The sequence below is a fragment of the Convolutriloba macropyga genome, chromosome 7 (genome assembly GCF_964194025.1).
Source record: "Convolutriloba macropyga chromosome 7, txConMacr16.3, whole genome shotgun sequence".
Lineage (NCBI taxonomy): Eukaryota > Metazoa > Xenacoelomorpha > Acoela > Convolutidae > Convolutriloba > Convolutriloba macropyga.
The window spans coordinates 13,623,139-13,647,573 of record NC_134474.1 but is presented as its reverse complement, the minus strand read 5'-3'; the positions used below and the strand labels follow the sequence as shown (position 1 = coordinate 13,647,573).

Here is a 24,435-nt window from a genome sequence, read left to right as displayed (position 1 = left end):
TAAATTGAAAAAAAAAGTTGAATAAGTTGAATCTTTCTTAACGTGAACAACAGTGCGTGGTGCATTTGTATTTTAGTCCAAAGCGTTCCTACCCGCGCTGAGGTGGTGCAAGTTTGATCGAAATTTTACGTCAGAGGAGATAGTCTCACAGACGATATTCGCATGCTCTCGGCAGTACTCTTTTTCGCCGTGATGCAAATCGTAGTCACGCTATGTCGAATCATGCGGTCACAAAATGGAATCAAAAGAGATCCAGTTCGAATCAATGCGTCGATATGTCAAATCACAAAAGCCCTCAAAAGTTAAGTCCAAAAAAGCCCAATTAGCCGATTCATATTCTGATTAATTTTGCCTCTTAATCCAGCAGAATTGAAATTTGCTGCACTTTGTTATAAAGTTCAAGTCTTTGAGCTAACCCATGGAGATAGCTGAGATAACCATTCAGCTTGAGCTCTAAGTTAACACAAAAACACTTAAAATGTCAAGCATTTGACAAAGAACTGAATTTTTGTTTTTTTTTTAAAAAACAAAGTCGGTCTTAAAGAGTTTTAAGTTGTATATTAAGTCTTTGTTATCTACTGAATTTTTGATGATTTTCATTAAACAAAAAAGAAACATTTTTGTTTCTGTCTTTGCAGATTAGACCGTTAATTGTTGGAAGTTTGATCGCAGCTTTGTTGTTTACTATATTCAACAGCTCTTGTGTAAGATGTGATGTGAGGAAAACTAATTATAATGAGAGATAAATTTCAAGCGTATAGTAAATTTTCGCTTAATTGTAGCGTAGCAGTTCCACACTGTCTAGATTGTCAAATCATAATTGCGCGTTCATCCACTGCTTGTTCAGTTGTACCGTGATTGTCTGAAATTGTACATTTCTTTAACACTTACCCGCACAAATTCGAATCATTTCAACTTCTTGTCTGATTATCTATTCTTGGCAACTTTTTGTCCAAATGGACTGAACTGGTGCATGGTTTGATCATAGTTGCACAGTTTGGAATTGTCACACTTTCGGTTCATATTCGCAAAACGGCGACGAGTTTGACAGGTTCGAAATATGAACGAATTTGGTCGGAATTTTTCGTGGTAGTTCGCACTAATTCGAAAAACTTTGAGTTATGGACAATTTTTTGTCTGCATCCTCTGATCATGGCGAACTTGTGCCTGGATCAACAGGTTCATATTTACCTCCTGGGAGATCATTAAAATCAGTGCACTTAAAACGGAGAGCCATTAAACCGCTGGTGGTGGACCCAGTAGGCTAAATATTGCCTATTAAAACTCTTTGGTTGACCATTATTGGCGACGAAAGGACAGTAGATCTATCTACTCACGAAAGATAAATATCTTTTTTTTGAGTAAATAGATCTACAGTCTTTCTATGCCAATATTAGTCAAGCATATACTTTTAATATGCAGTAAACTCCTGCTCATTACTTAGCCATTTGGGTTACCATTGCTTTCATAGCTTTCTTTTGTCAGTGCACTGATTTCAATGTACAATGTGCGCTCGAATTGGCCTCTGAATAGGCAAGTGTGTGCTCAAAAGAGACTCTGATCAGAACATCCCAGACCGACGTGACCTCTGATAAGACAGGTTCATGACCATTGGCTGAACTAGTTGTCCTCGATGCCTTTTCCAGGCCATGTAATTCGAGCGCACCGTGCACATGTGTGCGATTGAATGTGGTCTGATCAGTGGCCACTTTTGACTGGCCACCGTGAACGGGGAACTGCTGAACAAGTACTAATGTTGTCCGACAACTTATGTACTTTGCTATGAAAAATACATCTAATCATCATCGTAACTGTCTTGATCTTTCCATATAACCAGTTTGATAACTAGGCTATCATTTTTTCAATTCTTTCACTTTTTTCGCAACTTTTTTCCCTATAGGAAATCAGCAGGTTATTCACTCTTATTCACTATTGTTCACAAAATACAACTTTTAATATACAATATGCACTACTCCTCCCATACAAAGTATTATTTGTGCCTTTTCGGTAGCAAAAAATTTACCCATTAAGTGGCGTGGGGGGGGGGGGCATAAAAGATTTAAAAAAACTTGTTGCAATACACCGCGATGTAGCTCCAATACTATTCTTTATACATGTTGTGCAGTTTTCTAAGAAAATCAGTTTTCCTGTGGATTATGGAAAACATCAGGCTATGCTATATTTCTGTCATTATTTTATGGTCTTTTAGTCTGGCTAAGATTGGCTCCTGTTTACTTAAAAAGCAATTTCACGCTATTTCTATGTCATTAAAGTGAGGTAAATCTGACATTTTAAGAATGTCTTAAACCGTTGAGAAAATTCCTTGTTTGATGAAAAAACCAAACCTAAAATTGATTTTATATTAATCTTTCCCCGCGTTATAAAAATGGCTACCTTTCCAAAAACGAATATTTTATTATTTTTAACCATAAATTTTGCTTCGCATTCAATGGTGCTGTAAAATTCGTTTGGCAACTAATTTGATATTTTTAAAAACAATTCGCGAACTCAACACAAACTCATAAGCTTTTAAAATCAGACTGTTTTGTACGTTTATTTATTACTACACGCTTATGCGGTTTTGAAGCCTTGTTTACACGATTATAAAACAGCGTTTGAAAAATTTATGCTCGTTTGAAAAATAGAACATCGAGCTACAAAATTCAGTTTTGTTGTGTTGTTTTGGAAATTAAAAAGCAACGTAGTTTCTCGCTTGGCTGGATCTAGCCTCAGCCCTCTTTTATTTATTATTTATTTTTGGACAAAATATATTTGGTTGTTTTTGGATGGCATATAGCTGAAATTTACTCGGCTATTTTGCACAAATCAAAGGCGGATTATGCCGCCTTATTTCTCCCCAGTTCTATTTTCCCTAACCTGAAGATTTTGTGAATTGATTTACAGAAATTTTAATCCGTGACTGACTAGACTTTAAGACTGAAAGAGAATGAACCTATATAGCATATATACTGCATTCGCTTTTACCGAATAAATTTTTAATTGGCATAGTTTTGGTGTCATGGTTGTACGTTACCATAGTTCAGTTAGTGAAGTTACCTTAAATGATACAAAAGCTCTTCAGACATTGTGTCACCACAAACCGTAGTTTGAACGACACTTATATTTTCTTTACTTTTTCTGGTTCAAATTGTTTTGACGATTATGTTATTATCCCTTTATATAAATCTGTAGAACAAAATTTTAGCTTTCCTGTTTATGTCAATTTACCAAGAGAACTTATTCGAAACCTTGGAAAAATCGAAAACAAAACAAACATTTAGAATTAACAAAAAGAGATTTTCAGACAATAAAACCCTTAGTTAATTTTTTAAAAAAACAATTGTTATGGATTTGCAGTTAAACGCACCACAAAAGGGTAAAGCTCGTTTCGATATCGCTCATTTGGACGATGCAAAATTAGCCGAAAATAGCGATGTTGTCAAGTCTCACAGCGGCAGAAAGAAACGACGACCTTTAATGTGCTGCGATGCTCGAAGCGATGTGTTAATGGGGAGCAAAGAATGGCTTTCAGTTTATGGATTAGCTCCCAATAAATTGAGGAATGGATCTGTTTCCGTTTCCCACCCAGAAAATTTTTCTTGAATATATTCTCCCCATGGAAATTGACTGTTGGTATATAGCACGCATCAATAAACAGCACGTGCGTATGGGGGTTCGACTTTAAGATGAACACACACAACATAGGGTACACGGGTTCACTTTTATGGGGAAGCATATCCAGGAACTATACATGGTACCCTCCTGCATACAACAATTGCATATATGATATGCTATGTTGACGAAAATTCATGACTCTTGCATTGTATCCAACAACTTGATATGACATTTTTGCGTTGGTTGAGGACCCAAAAATAACACTAAAAAAAACGTTGAGATTCTAAAAAATTTCTTATCGTATTTTGAACAATTTACGCATAAAACAAAGTTTTTGTTTGGCACGTAATTTAGTTCTTTCCCATGGCTTAAAATGTTCATTCAATTCAAAACTAAGGTGCTCTGATGTCAGATTCAAAAATTAGAAGTTCAAGCAAAATATCGGTTCTAACAAATACTAATCTATTACCGAAGGCAATAGATTAAATAGATCTTGAAATATATTTTTGGTCTCTTGCAAGATAAGCGTCCGGATCTTGCATGTTACATTATGAACCTCATTTGCAAGATTCTTGAAAGATCTTGCAGCCCAGGCAGAAGCAAGAATGTGTCTTTGTCCAGACCACCCCAGACCTTTGTGCATTTTTTGATGTTTGCAGACTATATAATTATTTCGAACGCACGTCGCCCCCCCCCCCCCCCCTCGTGCGTTCACCTTCAGCCTGGACATACTTGCTTCCATCTGGGACCTCAACCTGGCAAGAAAAGCGAGGGATATTTACAAAACAATGCAAACTATACGGTAATTTGCATGCAAAAATTCTTAGCGATTTTCGACGATAACCAGATCATGAATGTACTATTTTTGCACTCACTTTAAAAAACTTTTGATTGCTAGGATTTCATGAAAGAGAACTTTTAAATTTCCCTGGGTTGAAAAGAGGAAACAGTTCCAATTACAGCATGCCGCATATTGTCTCGTCCAATGGGTTCCGACACAGTCGAAGTTACGACTCCTCCGTCAAACGAGACATTTCCTCCAAATATGCACAAGGATACTTCCAACAGTTCATGCACAAAGACGGGCAAATTTTCAACATGCTTGCGGGAGGGGACACTCAGAAATTACAGCAAGCTGTTCAGCAGTTGAATGCTGCAATTCGATTGTACAAAGAGAGGATCGAATGGTTGACTTCAGGTTCCAGGAGGATTTTTGGAGTCATTCAAGGAAATGTGTTTTTCTCTAACAGCAATATCTATCAAAAAAGATACTTTTTTTCTGTATTCAGTCCAAAAGACATAATTTAACTAATGAGTTTTCAAGCAAAAGCATTCCAACAAGATCACATGGTTTGATACAAAGAATGTTTAAAATAAAAAAGCCAAAATTTGTAAAAACAATACCGTAATTTAATCTGCCTCAAAGGCTGTATTCTTTTTTAAAAAGTTTCTGAAAATGATTCTTCGAAAAACGAAAAATGTTATATTTTATTTTAATATCGAATTTCATAACATGTTTGAATGATACACACAGACATTAATTTTGCCAAAAAATAAAAATAATCAAAAAATTTTTAGTGGAAAAACTGACATACTTTTCCTTTAACAGAACGATGCGTTTGTATCATTTTGGACGTTCATACATACGACGAAGCACGACACAAACAATACATAAACGCAGTCGAAACTCTCCTAAACGATCAAATTTCCCTCTTGGACAAATTTAACCTTGTTCACGTGGGAGGTCTCGATGTCTTCAACTTCCGAGACGAATACGTCGAAGTGAACAACAATTCGATCAACGAGGCCATTTCGTGGTTGAGAGATTTGAACACGTGTTCTCTCCATTCGAATACCTGTGTGTTGGAGGCAGTAAATAGGGCTTTTAGTTTTCGACAGCCGCCCAATTTGCCGCTGGGTTAGTTGAATTTATAACTATTTCGGATAAATTTACGGGTTTTTTAGTCCGCCCCATAAAATTGTTGTGGATGCAAAAGTGCAAGAGCAGCGCCCATGCAGCCCCTCATGATGAGAATTTTTACTCGTTTAAGATTTTTTCATCAAATTTCTTACAGAATTTTGCATCACTGGTTTAGAATTGCCAGACATCATATATCAGTTGATACACGTTAAAAACGTTTTCCAGGTCGTACACGAGAAAAGTTAAAACTTGTCCGCTCTTAAACAATAATAATTCTGCCTCATGAGATTTAGCTGGATAAAAACTCTGCCATGCAAAAATATATCGTGTAAAATAATCTGATTAAAAGATAAGATGAGTTGTAGCTGGAGAGGAGAAAATATCCAAGAGCACATGTACTAAAAACACTACACGAATACCAGAAGCGCAAAAACAGATAATTATTAGGAAATATTTTTTCAATCACAAAAGGATCTAAAATCTCCATTGGGTTCTGACCAGACAATCTAGACTCAGGAAAATTTTCTGTCAAAGCATACAGGCTTTGGTCAAGGCTCTGTTTAGAATAGCCAGGTCATACCACGATACTATTCAGACATTAGACTGTGCGCTTATCAGATTAACCGGACTGTAAATGTGATTCTGATCAGACTAAACTCCATACTGGGCTCTGATCAGACCCTGGATTGATGGGGTTCAGACTATCCATACTTTAGAGCAGATTGCACACTTTGAACTTGGATTGGGCCTAACCCTCCTGTGGTAACAATTTGATCAAAGCTGGTTCGGGCCGCTCACCTCTGCGAGGACATTTTGTTCACTGTTGAAGATTATTTTTGTCCTCTTCATAAAAATGCGAACCATGAACGTTACCTGAACGGACTGGACTCTAAACTTTCTATAAGAACATGCGACTATGCATTTTGATGCATATAAACTTCACCTTAATTTTGACCGATAGTTTCAACCGCGTCTGTACGCAATTGTGCATACTTGTACAAAATTGCTTCAATGAAGCCCTGAATTCCCTGTCTCTCTCATGTTTCCATACATTTAGTGCATTTGTTTACAGGTGTTTACCTGTTCAGCGAGGGAGAGGGAACATCAGACGGGGCCAGAGAGTTGTTGAGAGCAAGAGTGACTGAAATTGGAAGACCTCTACACACTGTCGCATACAACTGTACTGACAGGTTAGCTTTAGTTTAATGATTTAGGTTAGCTTTAGAAATGATTTAGTAACGATTTGAAAAAAAAACCTGATGTTAGTACATCAGGTTTTTTTTCAAATCGTTACTAATTCATTTCTTCTATTCTCTGTTCTTTTAACGATCATTTTTCTATGTTCCCCAGAATCATGCTATATGATGTCAATTTATGCCTTATTTCTTACTTTTTATTGGTGATATTTTTTCAAAGGGACACCGTATCCTTCTTACGTGACCTATCTGCGTCTTCTTCGGCTTCTAAACCGGGAAGAGGAGGGGGAAGATTTCATGCCTATTCTGTTACTGAGACAGAAGAGGACCCTCTAACGGGACAAATTAGTTACTATGGAGGAACACCCCCAGGTTGGTCTACAATAGCTATTGCATTACTGAACCCTTATAACATTTCCTTAGTTTTTGAGATTTTTCAAGGTTTCCCTCTGACTTTTGGGAAAAAAGCTAATTGAAATAGATCTACTTTTTACTGTACACTTGACTTCAAGGTTGTACACAGTTCAACGAGGTCTCTGCGGGATTTGTGTACGACACTTACGCATTTGTGAACCATACTTGCAATTAATTGTAAGCATTCATCACATTAGCGTTCTGTCACCGTACTTATTCACGCGGACATCATTAATCGGATTTTAAACTATTAAAATCTGTGATATATATATTGACATTCTCGCTGCTAAATCAGTAATCCCCCCGACCAAACGCCAAGTCAATATCCGTAATAGCAAATCTAAATACAAGTCTTATTTCGTTTTTCAGTACCTTGAAAATCTAACTAATTACAGGTCCTAAAAGTCTCAAAAGTCTTGTCCAAGGCTTTGAAAATACTGGCAAATTGATTCCCAAGTAAAAACCAACTTTTAATAAATTTTCGATTGAAAATTTTGAATTTTGAAAAATTTTGTAACGTGCTTTGATTTCCAGGTTAATTTTTACCCGCTTTCCCGGAGTCTTGCAAATTGATACCAAACCTGTACGAAATGATACCAAACAGTTTTTTAGCGAGGTCACATTGATCATATTTAACTCCAGGGGTAATTACGGGCCGTTTTTGGCCGTTGTCAGCCATTTCATCGCAATCATCCAAAATATTGCAAATATGGATCTAATAAAAAGTTGTAGTCGGTATGAGTCCCGGAATAAATTGGGAGTCGCAATCCGGCAAACTGATGAAAAGGGGGTGGTTCAGTAAACACGGTGCCAGATTATCAACTGTCAAGACAGCCCATTCTACCTTCTGTTTGGCCGAGACTTGGCTTTAAAATTGGCATGTCTTGGCTAAGATTTGGAGTGAGCCTTGCCAAGTCTTGGCCTAGACTTGGGTATAGACAGCGAAGTGTGAAAATTAACATGATTATAGCTCTGATTCAGTAATGATATGAGACTTGTAATTAGACTTGCCCTGTACTGAAATTGAATTGATTCAAAGACCAACTTTAAAAGTTAGATAATTTTTTTGACTTCGACTCTGCAGGAATGCAACTAAATGTACCTACCCTAAAGAATAACTATATCAAATTATATCGAAGCGGAGATCTTTGGTAAAACATTTTCAAGGTCAACTTTTGAAAAAATTTAGCAAAAAAGTATTTTTGATAAATACTCGGGTATAAAAATTGTAGCAATTTAGTACTAAAACCTGCTATAAATAAACTAACGTTTTCGTGCTGCTTAATCAGTAACCCCCCAAGACCAAACTCCAAGTCAATATCCTTAAATGTATTAATCGTCTCAAAAGTCTGGTCCAAGGTTTTGATAAAACTGGCAACTTGATTTGCAGATAAAAACTAGGTTTTCGAAAAATTTTTGATTGAAACTTTTGAATTTCGAAAAATTTTTTAACGTGCTTTGACTTTGAGGTTAATTTTTACCCACTTTCCCGGAATCTAAAAAATTGATACCACACTCAAACGATATGATAGCAAACAGTTTTGTTGGTTGGTCACGCTGATCATTGGGAACTCCAGGGGTAATTACGGGCTTTTTCTGGCCGTTTTTAGCAGTTTCAACGCAATCATCCAAAGAATTGCGAATATGGATCTAATAACAGGTTGTAGTTGGAATGAGTCCCGGAATAAGTTGCAAGTCGCAATCCGGCAAAATGTTGAAAATGGGCATAGTTCGGCAAAACTGTGCCCCATAATCAACTGTCAAGACATCCCATTCTACCTCCTGTTTGGCCGAGACTTGGATTTAGAATTGAAATGTCTTGGCCAAGATTTGGAAATATATTGCGAAGTGTAATAATTGAGATGATTATAGCCCTGAATCAGAAGTGATGCGAGTTTTGTAATTAGACTTGCCCTGTACTGAAATTGAATTGATCCATGTACTAAATTTAAAAGTTAAAGACTTTTCTTACTTAAAAGTTGTAGGAAGGCAAATAAGTGTACCTTGATGAAAATGGGCATAGCTCGGCAAAACGGTGCCACATTATCAAATGTCAAGACAATCCATTCCAGCCTCTGTTTGGCCGAGACTTGCATTTAGACTTGTCGAATCTCGACCAAGACTTGAATATAGACTGCGAAGTGTAAAAAGAAATGATTATAGCCCGGAATCAGTAATGAACTGAGAAAGGTAATTAGATTTGTCCTGTGCTGAAATTGAATTTATTCAAGTACTAAATTTAAAAATATATTTTTTAAAATTCGAACCTGCAGGAATGCAACTATGTGTACCTACCCTACAGAATTACTATATCCAATTTTATTGAAGTGGAGACCTTTATTAAAACTTTTTTGCGGTTAATTTTGGAAAATGTTAGCCAAAAATTTGACACCACACTCAAACGATATGATAGCAAACAGTTTTGTTGGTTGATCACACTGATCATTGGGAACTCCAGTGGTAATTACGGGCTTTTTTGGCCGTTTTTAGCAGTTTCAACGCAATCATCCAAAGAATTGCGAATATCGATCTAATAACAGGTTGTAGTTGGAATGAGTCCCGGAATAAGTTGCGAGTCGCAATCCGGCAAAATGTTGAAAATGGGCATAGCTCGGCAAAACTGTGCCCCATTATCAACTGTCAAGACATCCCATTCTACCTTCTGTTTGGCCGAGACTTGGATTTAGAATTGAAATGTCTTGGCCAAGATTTGGAATTACATTGCGAAGTGTAATAATTAAGATGATTATAGCCCTGAATCAGAAGTGATGCGAGTTTTGTAATTAGACTTGCCCTGTACTGAAATTGAATTGATCCATGTACTAAATTTAAAAGTTAAAGACTTTTCTTACTTAAAAGTTGTAGGAAGGCAAATAAGTGTACCTTGATGAAAATGGGCATAGCTCGGCAAAACGGTGCCACATTATCAAATGTCAAGACAATCCATTCCAGCCTCTGTTTGGCCGAGACTTGCATTTAGAATTGTCGAATCTCGACCAAGACTTGAATATAGACTGCGAAGTGTAAAAAGAAATGATTATAGCCCGGAATCAGTAATGAATTGAGAAAGGTAATTAGATTTGTCCTGTGCTGAAATTTATTTTATTCAAGTACTAAATTTAAAAATATATTTTTTAAAATTCGAACCTGCAGTAATGCCACTATGTGTACCTACCCTACAGAATTACTATATCCAATTATATTGAAGTGGAGACCTTTATTAAAGCTTTTTTGCGGTTAATATTGGAAAAATTTAGCAAAAAATTTGACACCACACTCAAACGATATGATAGCAAACAGTTTTGTTGGTAGGTCACATTGGTCATTGGGAATTCCAGGGGTGATTACGGGCTTATCTGGCTGTTTTTAGCAGTTTCAACGCAATCATCCAAAGAATTGCGAATATGGATCTAATAACAGGTTGTAGTTGAAATGAGTCCCGGAATAAGTTGCGAGTCGCAATCCGGCAAAATGTTGAAAATGGGCATAGCTCGGCAAAACTGTGCACCATTATCAACTGTCAAGACATCTCATTCTACCTTCTGTTTGGCCGAGACTTGGATTTAGAATTGAAATGCCTTGGCCAAGATTTGGAAATATATTGCGAAGTGTAATAATTAAGATGATTATAGCCCTGAATCAGAAGTGTTGCGAGTTTTGTAATTAGACTTGCCCTGAACTGAAATTGAATTGATCCATGTACTAAATTTAAAAGTTAAAGACTTTTCTTACTTAAAAGTTGTAGGAATGCAAATAAGTGTGCCTTGATGAAAATGGGCATAGCTCGGCAAAACGGTGCCACATTATCAACTGTCAAGACAGTCCATTCCATTCTCTGTTTGGCCGAGACTTGCATTTAGACTTGTCAAATCTCGACCAAGACTTGAATATAGACTGCGAAGTGTAAAAAGAAATGATTATAGCCCGGAATCAGTAATGAATTGAGAATGGTAATTAGATTTGCCCTTTGCTGAAATTGAACTTATTCAAGTACTAAATTTAAAAATAGATTTTTATAAATTCGAACCTGCAGGAATGCAAATATGTGTACCTACCCTACAGAATTACTAAATCCAAATATATTGAAGTGGAGACCTTTGTTAAAACTTTTTTGCGGTTAATTTTGGAAAAATTTAGCGAAAAATTACTTTTTGATAATTACACTGCTATAGAATATGTAGCAAATTAGTATTAAAATCTGCTATATATACACTAACGTTTCCTTGCTGATAAATCAGTAATCCCCCAACCAAGCTCCTAGACAATATCAGTAATAGCAAATCTAAATACAAGTTTTATTTCGTTTTTCAGTACATTACAAATCAAATTAATTACAAGTCTTACAGTCTCACAAGTCTTGTATAAGGCTTTGATAATACTAGCAACTCAATTCCAAAGTAAATTTAACTTTTGGCCGTTTTGGTTGTTGTTCAGCTGTATAAACGCGATTACCCAAAAAATTGCAAATATGAATCTAATAAAAGTCTGTAGTCGGAATGTGTCCCGGAATAAGATGCAAGTCACAGTCCGGCAAAGTGACGAAAATGGCATAGTTCGGCAAAACTGTGCCATATTATCAACTGTAAAGACAGCCCATTCTACCTTCTGTTCGGCCGAGACTTGGATTTAGAATCGGCAAGTCTCGGCTAAGTCTTGCATTTAGACTTGTCAAATCTTGGCCAAGACTTGGATTTAGACTGCGAAGTGTAAAAAGTAACATAATTATAGCTCTGAATCAGTAAAGAAAGGAGACTTTCAATTAGACCTGCCCTGTACTGAAATTGAGTTGATTCAGGTACTAAATTTAAAAATTAGATATTTTTTGTAACTTTTAACCTGAAGGCATGCAACTAAGTGTATACCTACCCTACAGAATTACTATATCCAACTTATGTCCGAGTGGAGACATTTAATAAAATTTTTTCCGCGATTTTTTTTCATTACTCTGCTATAAAATATGTAGCATTTCAGTATTTAGAACTCTAACTCGAGAGGAGCATACAAGTTAGATCAAAATCCGTCATTTTGGATTTGGAATGTTGAAGCTATAGCCAGGATTAGTTCAAAAAACAAAAATGTTGCCTCGTGGAGTTTCATCAATTTGCATGGTTCAAAATAGAATGGGAGGGTTTTATTGCTCGCCTATGTTGAGAAATAACTTACAATCTGGAAAACAGTTTTGCGATGATTGTCATCGTGAGTTACATAAGATTTTCTAAGAAAAATACGTTTATATTTTTCGTGGTCTCCAATAGTTTGAACCACATTTTCAAATTGAACATTAAGAAAGTTTTTTTTTAGTCACTCAAAGTCTTTTTCGATTCCAAAAAATGTTTATTGTTAGATATCTATTTGTATTTTCTCATTTGAAGACAATTTTTAGCGCAACTTATTTTCTTGCCCACCCCCCCCCCCCCCCTACAACCTGACAAGTCAAAGTTCTTTTAAATGGAATCGTTTAGGAGCTGGTATGCCTGAAGATGTAATGCTGGTATGGAACGAGTTAGAAGAAGCCAGAGATATGGTGGATCAATTAGATCACATGATCAAAGACTCAGAACACCACAAGAAGAAGGTCAATATAAGTCATCAGGAAACAAACAAACAAGCAAATAACAGGAATTCTAAACAGCAACAACTTCATCAACAACCGCCTGTGAAAGTTTCAGGTTGATCATGCTTTTGTTAAGTCCGAATTAGGAAGCAGTGTTTTTTTCTCTGAAATTGTTTACAGAATTTTTTTTTGACTATTGTGTGACTAAATTACACCAAGTGCCTCATCTGCAAATATTTCAAAGTATCATCGAAGTAAAGAGAACCTGAAAAAGGGTTCTTCCTTGTATACACTTGATAACTTGTACACATTACTTCCCGGGTTTTGGTCGAGGAATTACGACTCATTTAAGTGAAGTTTTTTCCCTGCTGAGTAGATCAAACAGCAATTGAATTCAGAACTTTGTCATCTAAAATTTTCTTAAAAAATGTGGGCTGATTCTACTAGACTCCCCGAGACCCGCGACATCTCGACTTCAAAAAAGGAGTTCAGATATCAAGGCCAAGATTGCCAGCGGGGCTGGCGGGATTGAGTTGGGGGGAGGAGGTGGAGGTGACTCTGGAATGGGTTCTTCTGGTCATAGCTCTGCCTCTTCTACGTCATCAGCCTTGAATGCAGCGGACGGACCAGTGACTGAAGAAGGTCAGACATAATACACAGTTTTGTAGACTGCTTCATAAGTGGACGAAGTATTGAAGCGTTGATTGTTAACGTAATCTCATTACCGCAGACTTTGTATTAAAATTATAATAAGTTTCTGAATAGGTTCTCTGTCATCAAAAAGGTCAAAAAGTTTGCGCCTGTTCCTCCCCTAATTTTCTCCGTAACATTAACAACGAAAATGCTGAGAAAAAGTTTTACCGTTTGTCATTTATTTTTCTCAACTTCCGTTAGTTTCCAAAGTTTTTCTCTTTTGCATATTGAATCCTTAATAAGATAAGATTATTTTTGTAACCCCCAAACCCTACCCTCACCGCACACCTCTTTTTCTCTCTCATTCTTTCGTAAATATAAACACAAATATTTACACATAGTTAGGACTAAACATACCTGAAGCTCTTCGAAGTATATGGCATAATGGAATTGTCATAAACCAACTTTAGCAGCATTTTTTAAAAATTATTTCTGCGCATTTCGCAATTTTTTTGGAACTCTCGTGATTAATTTTCTTTGAGTTTATGGGGATTGTAGAAATATTATCTGCTATTCTGCAAAATTGTTATTGGATGGAGTATTTGATGTTAGTTCTTCACATCAAAGCTTCCACCAAGGAATAATTCGATTGACCGATTTTAAGGTCTTTTTTATTTTTTTTCTTACCAATTCAGTATTATATATAACTCTGGGACACTATCAAAGGTGAAGCGCCTGCAAAAAATTAGTGTTTAATGTCACTTAAATGTTCTATCTATTAGATTGTTCCCAAAAAGTTGGTCCAAATAATCTTACGAATTGTAGTTAAGGTTTTCTTTTCGTTAAGGTGTCGATTAAGATTATAAATATTAATGCAAAATTCCAATCAGAGAAAAATTGAGTTTTTCTCACAGTATTTGATAGTTCAACTGTTCATCTGGATGCAGGGCTCAAAATTCTTAACGGATAAAACTATGGAGATTTTTTTAAGATGAGCGTCTTTTATATCCAATTACAAAGACGCTAGGATTCGGCTATTACTATGTTTTCTTGGCTTTTTGATTCGTTTTGCTCATTAGTCTGATTAATAATCTTTTTTTTGAAAACACTTATTGTGTTTTGTCAATTTATTTGTGTATATCTTTGATCGGTTTTAGGTCTAATTGCTTTCTTTTTGAAAGTCTTCGAACTTTGTTTTTTTACTGTGCAAGAAAATTCAATATAAAAAGTTAATTTTCATTTTGATAGGTAAATTAAGATTTGATTTTGTCTACTGACTCCAGAAATTATTTGGTTTTCCTGCATTGTTTGTCTTTCAAAATTATGCGTAATATTAAAAGCGTTCTGAAAGTCATATTTCAATAACAGTATGAAAAGCTTAAGGCCGTAAATGTATGTCATATAACATATTTGGCCAATTTGCATGAAAAATTATTGGTTTGACATCAAGAACAAGATCGGGTTTTGGTCCTCTCTGATAAAAGAAATGTCCGAAAAACTACAATATTTTAATTGCTAGAGGCGAAATGGATTTTAAAACTCGTTGTTTTTTGTCAATTATTCCTCAATGTTTAATAACAATGCTCAATAACGAGAGTGTTTTAAAAACTTCTTCACAAATTTTTGGTTGAAGATGAGCCTTGATTTTGCACTTTGTAACATTGTTTTCAGAAGGCAGAGTCTGGAGTGAGTTGCATGTGTTCAACTATTTTATTGCAGATTTTAAATAAAATTTTTTGCAGAAAAAATTCAATTCGAGGGTTGGAACAATCAAGTCACGCAAAATTTGTAGAAACTTAATTTTCATAAGACAATGTTAAAGCAGTAATGAGAGTGTTTTCTCTAATAAGGACCCATCATTTCAATTGCTATCTATCATCAAACGGTGTAAAGCTATCCATTGCTATTGGTCAAAAAGAAGCCAATTACATATCTATAATGCCTTTTAAATGAATTTTGGACTTGGATATTTTATCTTTTCTTGTTTTTAGATGCATGGTTCTTAAAAGCTGGTTATGACCATTCTAAATGAATATCATCGTTTTTGGGTTCTCAAAAAATTAAGTGACTCTAACCTCGCTATACCTTTGAATTTATATATTACAATCTAATATTTTAATCCAGTAGGTTATCTTGTAACATCTTACAACAATTTCATTGCAAAAACAACAAAATGAGTAATCTTGCAAGATTTTATAAGACACTAGATGATTTGGAAAAGTCCTCTAAGAAAGGCGTGTTCTTTTTATGACTCTAATCAGATGTGACTTTTGCTTAAGTAATTATAAGTGTTCATCTTGCCCTCAACTTGAATAAAGTTTTTACTGTAGGATTCTGCTAACTTTGAAGTTGCTTTATCACAACAATCCCTGCTCATCATGTCAGTGCCAAAAAAATTGAAATCGTTAATTAATGTAAAAATTCCGGTAATTGCGATGAATAGTGGCAAAAATTGCTAATTTTTACAGGTGAATGAGGTGAAGTGTGAAAAAAAATAAAAATTTCACCTTAAAAATTCCGTCCTACAAGCCTCAAATTTTACAAAATTTCAACGCATATGTTTTCCATAAATTGGAGTAAAACTGATTTAAATTCTGAAGAGATATCATAGACGCTATTAACATGTCGCACAGTGGAAGCAGAAGTTCACAAGCAAGAGGTAAGGGGTGCTAACCCACGTACGGCATTTTTTGTGTAAGAATTCCGTAATGTGGTAAAAATAAAAATATCAACGCTTAAAAGGGCAAGTCTTAAGAAACTCAACGCTGAAAATTGCAAATCGTCGCACTCAACGCTGACAGATGCGGGCGTTTTGCGACAAAAAATATGTTTCTTCACAGCTTTTCGACCGAAATTTTTTCATTATTTTGTCGACAATTCCGTAACAGAAGAGTCACGCCCTAGTTTGTTACCAATGGCTATCTTGCAAGGTATTGCAAGAATGTTGCAAGCTTACACAACATCTTGCAAGAGTCTCTGGAGGCTTTAATTTGACGTTTTTCGGTGCTTACTAACTTAGTCACACTTCCTGTGGGTAATATTATTTATAGCAAACGATTATTGAATCACTAGGAACGAGTATTTCAAAAACGTTTTCGACTGTAAAGTTGATGACAAAGTTTTTGTTTTCAACCGAGCGCAGTCAATGTGCTGAACGCATATAAGAGAATATGATCTTAAGGGTGAATCAGTCTTTAGAATTGCAGCATTTTATCTAACATTTTGACGTCTCTCTTGCAAGATATTGTAATTTTCCCGCAAGATTAGTGTCAGGATCATATTTCTTGCATGATATTGCAAGAAACTTGCAAGATCTTGCACGACCTCGCAAGATGAGCGTCAGAGTTGGACTAGGGCGCTGAATAAAATAATTCTTTTTCACAACACCTTCTTACATGTAATAGCTCATCTCATAAAAGAGGTCTTGTATAACAGAAGTTTATTTGTAAGATTCTTGCAAGATTTGACACCACAAGTGTTTGAGTTCGAAAGAGGTGAGTGGGTACAACATATAGACGCAGAAGTTATACCGTACTTAAACAATTTTAGAATCAGAAAAGAGCTGCCTTTTAAAAACTGCAACTATCGAACAGTTTTATTCGGCGGTGCTCTAGTTGCAATGGCTTCATTTTTATTTCAGTAACGGACAAAGAATCCATCTCAGAAACCAAACCTACCACTGCCCGTCATTTACACATGCAGTACATGGATAGCAAGACATGGCTGGCACAAAACGGCATGACAGCCAGGGGTCTGGACTTCTATACATTTCTGGACAAAGTCGCATTCCGCCACTGTGATGGGGTGGTTCCAAATTTTGGTGCCGGAGCACCTTTGGAAATGGCACCTAGACAGAACAAAGCGGCGATGACCCGACAACACAGAGCACACGGAAATAATACTTCAAACAGTAAGTATGAATGTTTGATTGATCAAGGGGTCGGCGACGGTCATGCTTTGCACGGGAGAGTTCAAAGCTATCAAATAGCCAATTTTTTTTCAATCTCAAATGCTATGCGAGGAGACAAGAATGATGAGTTGATGACGTTGAGTTACTTTGATTAATTAGAGTGCACATTACGTTGCAAAAGTCCAAAGTAACCATTCGCGATGAAAAATGGTTATGTTAATCGTGGAAATAAGTGACGGAAAAGCATGATATTCGTCGCTCGTTTCCGCGTATAAATGTGACCCATGTCCACGATTTTAAGCATTCAGTTAGCCTAAAACCTCATCGCTTGAATATAATTAGTTTTTACTTGATGTGAGCATTGATATGCGTACTTCCAGAATTGCTAACTGTCTTCTTAGTCCACAATTGGTATTGAGATGCATTTTTCAGAAATCCATAACCAATTAGCTTTGCTTTCATTTCGCTCTAATTGACAAGTTGTTGACGATTGCGGTTTGTAACCGCGGGGACCACTGACGGCCGGGAAAAAGTAGAAAACAGTGTGGATCTTAGTACATGGAATCAAGAAAATGGACTGTTGCCGCGTAATGCGGATCTGAAAAAAGTTAATTCTACGTAAATACATTCTACGTTCACGCAGACAAATGAATACATGCTTGTTCTAGGTTTCCTGAAGAAATTGGAAGCCCGATAATAGAACTGAATAAAGTGTCTCTTATCAAAACCATCGTTGGAAGAATGATGTTTTGCGTTTCCTCAAGCAAAAACATTGTCAAAAAAGCACGGATTAAAAATTTTGAATTTCATTTGTTGTGAGAAAATTTTGAAGACTTTGATTCAGAAGTTGAATTTGTAAAATGCTCGAATGAAATGTTTTTTTTTTGCAGGATGAACGAGCTGCACCGGCTCGCATTTGAGATTGTTTATTCAAACATTTTTCTTTTTGAATCTCGATGTCTGACAAAAAAATCCAAATTAGGCCAAATTTTTGTCAACCAAATTCTAACTAATCAATTGACTTCCAAAAAGTTTCATTTGGAAAAGCTTTCAATTGTCTAGACTGATAATTGCGTCAGTACTAACAGAAAAACGGAATTAGACAAAATAAGCCTTAAAACTTGACGGTTAGAGTTTTTGTCTTAATATAAATATTAAGGTCAGCTGTCATGTAAAATTTTATTACCTATTTTATTCGTTTCAGTCAAATAAAGATACTTTGAAAATATCAGTTTAAGCAAGTAGTTTTTGCTGACCTTCATTGTCTTTTGAAAACATTTAAAAACGAGAAGTATTTTCGAACTATTTATTTCAAGTCAGTTTAAGTAAAAAAATTAAATTCTCCTCGAAACTATATGAGATATTCTATCTGATAGCCACATTTAGAATGAACGTTAAAATCAGATCTACGTTAAACTCAAAGCAAAAAAAAACGTATGATTAAAGGGAAAATAAACGCTAAAATATGTAAGATCTACGCTTAGAAAAGCAAACTTATGTAAGATCTACGCTAAATTCAACGCAAAATCATGTACGATCTACGGTAAACTCTGAGTAAAGTTATACAAGATCTCTGCTGTATTCAACGCAAAAATATGCAAGATCTAGGCAAATTTCAATGCAAATTTATGAAAGACTTACGCTATATTTAACGCAAAATTTTTTAATGTCTACGCTCAATTCAACGCACAATTATGTAAGATCTACACTAAATTCAACAAATAACTATATAAGGTCTGTACTAAATTCAACGCAAAACATGTAAGATCATTGCTAAATACGACCCAAAATCATATAAGATCTACTCTAAATTCAACGCAAAATTATGTAAAATCTACTTTATACTAAACGAACAATTACGTATGATCTGCACTAAATTGCACGATAAAGCAATTAAGACCGTTGCAAAATACAACGCAAACATTTGTAAGATCTACGCTTGGGATCGCAGATATATGTAAGGTTTATGCTAAAAATAGCGCAAAATTTTTATGGTCTACTCTATAGTCAATGGAAATTTATATAAGGTCTGCGCCAAAGGCGACGGACACTTATGTAAGATCTACGCTAAATTCGACGCTAAAATATGTAAGATCAACGTTAAATGCAACGCAAAATTAAGTAAGATCTACACTTAGAAGCGTAAATTTATTTAAGATCTACACTAAAGATAATGCAAAATTTTGTAAGGTCTACTATATTTTCAGCGAAAAATTTTTTTAGATCTACGCTAAAGGCAACAAACAATTATGTGACATCTACGCTTAAATTAACGCAAAAAATATATAAGATTAACGCTAAATACAACGCAAAATTATGTAAGATCTACGCTAAATTCAATGCAAAACTATGTTAACGTAAAACTCTGTAAGATCTACGCTAAACTCTACGCAAAATTACGTAAGATCTATGACATATTCAACGCAAAATTATTTAAGTTTTCGCTTAATTCAACCCAAAATTTTGAAAGATCTACGCTTAAAAACGCAAAATTTTGTACGATCTGCACTCAAGCGTAGATCGTACATAAACTCAACACATTCACCACCAATCTTACAAAATTTTGCGTATTTTAGCGCTGAGACCTCGCCCCGGGTAGTTTAATATACAATTCTTTAACTCAAAAATTGAATTGAGATCTTCACTTTTTACTTGAACTGTGGCAATAATGGAACAAATTAAAGACTGTGTTCGAACAAAATTTTTTTCTGCAAGCGTATTAGAAATTTGAGCATGAACTGACAGTCGATTAAATCAAGATTTGGTTGAGAACAGGTGTGCGGGGAGGAGATGAAAGTGCGGACGCTGCTGGTGGTGGTAGGAATAAACTGGTCAACGCCAAGTATTGCGAGGAGTTTGTTCACGTGCTATGGAGGGATGGAATGGTCAGACATGTTCAGGTGCGTCAAGTAGTTAATCAGCAGCTAAATTAGTTTTGTCAAACAAGATGTCGAATAAATGGATCTACGAAGTTCCTCTAAGATCTTTAATAGCCGGGTCAGCAATTCCAGGCGGCTATTAATGCGCTCCTAATTTTTTTTTGCAATTCAAAGAATTTGAATTGTATTAGTGCGCTGTCTTTTTTTTAAGGACTGTTCACGCTTTTTTCGGCTTTTTTGACGTCAGTGAGAAGTCAAATTAGAGTAGTGATTTTGGTCACAATAAAATAGTAAAGCGAGCGAAAAATTGAGCAGGTTTGAGGCGTGACCTTTTCAAAATACCTTTAAAGTGGAGTGAGAAATTGGTGTTTGAACAATTTGGCAGTTTTCTAGGTGCGTCAAGATTTTTTTAGGTGCGTCAATTTGACTTCCGTTTTCAGAGTTTCCTCTCCTTCAGTGATTTTAAAACGGTACATATGTTTTCTAATTGTGCCTATTTGCCTTTGCTTAAATTCATTAAGAGGCAGTTAAAACTCTTTATGGCTTTGTCACTATTTGTTGTCAAAAAATGTTAGTGAATTTTAGACTCTGCCCCCTTTATTAAAATTATCTGTTGTCTTATATCACTTAGTAACATCAATGACAGGTTGAATTGGTTGCTAATGAGGCATAAAATAGCTTAATTAATTGCTGGAGTTAGTAGCTAGTGGTTTCCATTACTTTGACACTAATTTTGTCCGAAAATTTTGATAGCATTTTTGGATTCTGCAAGAATTTATTTGTACTTCTTAATGTCTTATCAATTAATCTCATTAGGGACAGGTCTCTGATGCTGCTAATAGGGGCTATGTTGATAGGGATATTGATTTAACCCTTTGTGGTCAAAACTAGTGCTTTCTATGACTTTGACACCAAATGTTTTCAATATAAATTTGTGTATTTCAACTTAGTCGTCCTAACGTTTAATCTCATTATTAGCAGGTCTCAATGGTTAATAAGAATGCTTCAAGTAAAGACAGTTGTGTCAGTTCAAAGCTTTTGCTTTTTGTGACTTTTACGCTCGTTTGCTTTTTTAAAATCTTAGTGATTTTTTAATTTTTGCTTTCTTTTGTTGTAATTATTGCAGTCTTATCACTTAATCTCATTGATGGCAGGTCTCAATGGTGGTCACTGAGGACTCAATTAATTGATGTAAGCGTATCTTTCAGTAGCTGTTGCGTTCTGTGACTTTTGTACTAAGTGTTTTCAAAAAGTTTCAGCGAGTTTATTTGAAATGTTTGGTTATTTTTGTCGGATTTTTTTTCAATATTTTAGTTGGAGGGCTCATCAAAACTTAATGACAGGTTGCTAATGAGAAATAGAGGAATATCTTTGGCAGTTGGTTTTTGATGTTGGTGCTGTCTTTTTAGAAAATAAGTGTTGAATTTTTAGTTTTGCTTATTTTTGTTGTTCTTGTGTTGTTTTATTGCTTAGTCTCATTAGTAACAGCTCTTTCGCCTTTTAAAGCCGAGTAAAAGATTTTCAGGTCATAAATTAGCTTAATTCTTGGAAGTATGCTTCAGGACTTGTCCTGCTATGTTTTTTTAAGACCTGTTCACACATTTTCATGATTTTTTCAATTCAAAATGTAGTGATTTTGGTCACGCCGAAACTGGAAGTGGAGCGAAAAAGCGAGTGGTTTTGCGGCGTGAAATTTTATTGCTCTAAGTTTAGAGTAGAGTGAAAAAACGGTGTTTTGAAAAAAAAATTCGCTTTATCGCAAGTGGTGTTTTTTTCACATGCGGCATTTTCGGTTTTGATTTTTTGGATCGGATTTTTTTCTAAATAGTTTTCAAATCCATTAATAGTTAATTCTAGGCCTATTTTTTTTGTTTGAACCAAACTTCCATTTTTTGCTAATGGTTTTTGTTCACATGCGGCTGTTTGACATTGAGTTCTGGTTTTTTTTGGTCTGATGTTTTTGAAGTGGTTTCCTCAATTCACTCATAGTCTATTTTAGGTCTAGTTTTTTTTAGTCAATGAGAAATCTTTGAATTGTACGTCAGGACTTGTCCTGCTATGTTTACCACACTCATTAAAATGGCTTCTGAACACAATAGTGCGCATCTTAAAAAGTAGTGTCAAACGTATATGCCCTAGTTCTTGATTATTAGAGTCTTGAGTGTTTGATTTCGAATATTAATTTTGACATGCCCTATTAGGGTTTTCTCCTTATAGAGCTTATGTGTTTCATAAAAAGGACAGTCGGAATCTAACCCAAAAAGATTACTGGTCTATTAAAGGACTGGTGGTCATAGCCACAAGCACCAATCGCGGCTATTTTCCGGCGATATGCCGGCTATGTTTGTCATACATGATCTTTTATTCCTAATCTAGTGCAGTAAATCATGTTTAAAGGTGCTTTTCAATTTTTACAACTTGGTAATTCTTGCCAAGTCATGATTAATCTTTCTTGGAAATCTCGCCAAAATCTTGTTTCTTGACAGCCATGCAAAGATATTTCAAATTCGTACAAATCTTTATATTTTCATGTTATGTACCATGTCAAGATCTAGGCAAGATTTATCAAGATTTAGTATGTTTCTTACCAAGGTGTACCAAGATTCAGTTCACTGCCCCGCCCCGGGCAGTTTACAGTACTTGCTCAGTGAAACGAGGCCTGAAAAACTTTGACATAACTAGACAAATCGCGATGAGATCTGAGATTCTTCTAAGAAACCGTCAAGATAGGCTCGAACAAGCAAGACCGTTGCAAGAAGTTACAAGATGAAATTACAAGTAATTACAAGACCTTCAAGGAGATTCTTCTAAGACCTTCAAGGCTAGATCAAATTTTAGGGTTCAAAATTTGTCGAACAGAATCCGTCAGAACTGTCGGAAAAGCTTAATTCGATTTCTTTTAATCCCGTTAATTTGGCACATTGTGTTGTGGTTGATAACCCGGTTCAAAACAATTCAATAAACTGAATTTCAATTTAAAATTGTATTTTAAAATAAACAAATTTTAGCTCGTATTTATAGTACTTATCTAAGCAAAAATATTTAGAGAAAATTTAGATCAGCTAAAAACATATTACTTCATTGGCATGTGAATAGATCTTAGTTCCAACTCGCGGACATGATTTTTTTTTCATCAATTCTTCATGAGAATCACATGTGGCCTAGATACAATTGAGTTCATTATTTGGAGGTCCATAGAGGTTAGAATCAGGTATCTATGGGAGAGAGAAAATACTTCCGATATCTGATTGACAGGTAAATAAGATAAATATAGCGCCGAAACAAATATAGCATCAACTTTACTTTTGTGACGAATACTGATCAAAAAAGCAGCAAAGTTCGTCAGGTAAGTTCTTTTTCGTTTTTCGAATTTTTAATAAAAACCTCTAAGTTTCTCGATGTTTCCTTAAAATCATCATATACGCTTTCCCTTTTCAAGTAAGTTTGTGGGTCAGAATCTCCATATCTATAAGGTTGTTTTCTATTTCTTGTTCAAGTTTGTGAAGGCTCTGATAGTTTGGGTTTGGGTTGTTGGTGCTCTGCAGCTGATGTGGCTGCATAAGCTTCGTCTTGATGTGAAGGTCCCGCATCTGTTTTCTGAACTTGTGGTTCTGGTTGGGATATGGTCTCCTCCACTGCTAGTTCAGTTTTCACATTGTCCTCTTCTAGTCTTGCAAATTGGTTGTCGCTCACTAGAATAGTCCGTGTTGAGTTTTCGGGCTGTATGAAAGATGTGTTCAAGACCTTCCTGATGATGAAGCTGGCAGGAACTGTCTTTGTCTTTTTGTTGGCCCTTAAAAGAATGAGTTTGCACAAATTGAAATCTGCTATCGCTGGTACTCTCATTCTGCGTTACGTAAGTAGTTCAACCGTCGTTTTGCCCCTCGTCTTTGAAGTGTTTCGATGTGTCATCAGTGCCCTTTGCTGGAATGCCCAAGATGACACGTTGCGATTGGGACTCTACGTTTGAAGTGCCCACTGTCTAAACAGCGCTCTCAACTAGTCCATTGGGTCTCGGATGATAGAGGATTGAGTCCAATTCCTTAATTTCCAGTGATTCACACCACTGTTTAAGGTCCTCACTTTAAAATTCAGGATCATTATTAGATACTAAAGTACACTGGTATTCCGAATCTTGCACAGGTTTGACTAAAATATACTTTAACTGCTTCTGATGTTCTATTTGCCGCGGGGAAACTTTCTATCCGGTCTGAACCTGCGTCAACAATTTTTAAGATATTGTCTTGGTCCCTGACATAACCTAGTCCACTTGGAATTGTTCCCAAACGTCGGCTCGTGGACACGTGGAGATT

General features: G+C 35.7%; 1 protein-coding gene across 1 annotated transcript in view; it reads left to right on the top strand.

Moving 5' to 3' along the window:
- Positions 1-4,578: 4,578 nt before the first annotated feature.
- Positions 4,579-24,435, top strand: part of LOC142342949 (von Willebrand factor A domain-containing protein 3B-like) — a 57,354-nt gene continuing 37,497 nt past the window's right edge. The window contains exons 1-8 of the mRNA XM_075394628.1: positions 4,579-4,813; positions 5,225-5,533; positions 6,609-6,726; positions 6,953-7,104; positions 12,609-12,815; positions 13,148-13,342; positions 16,974-17,243; positions 20,019-20,143. Coding sequence (XP_075250743.1) covers positions 4,579-4,813; positions 5,225-5,533; positions 6,609-6,726; positions 6,953-7,104; positions 12,609-12,815; positions 13,148-13,342; positions 16,974-17,243; positions 20,019-20,143 — 1,611 coding nt within the window. The remainder of the gene's footprint in view (positions 4,814-5,224; positions 5,534-6,608; positions 6,727-6,952; positions 7,105-12,608; positions 12,816-13,147; positions 13,343-16,973; positions 17,244-20,018; positions 20,144-24,435) is intronic.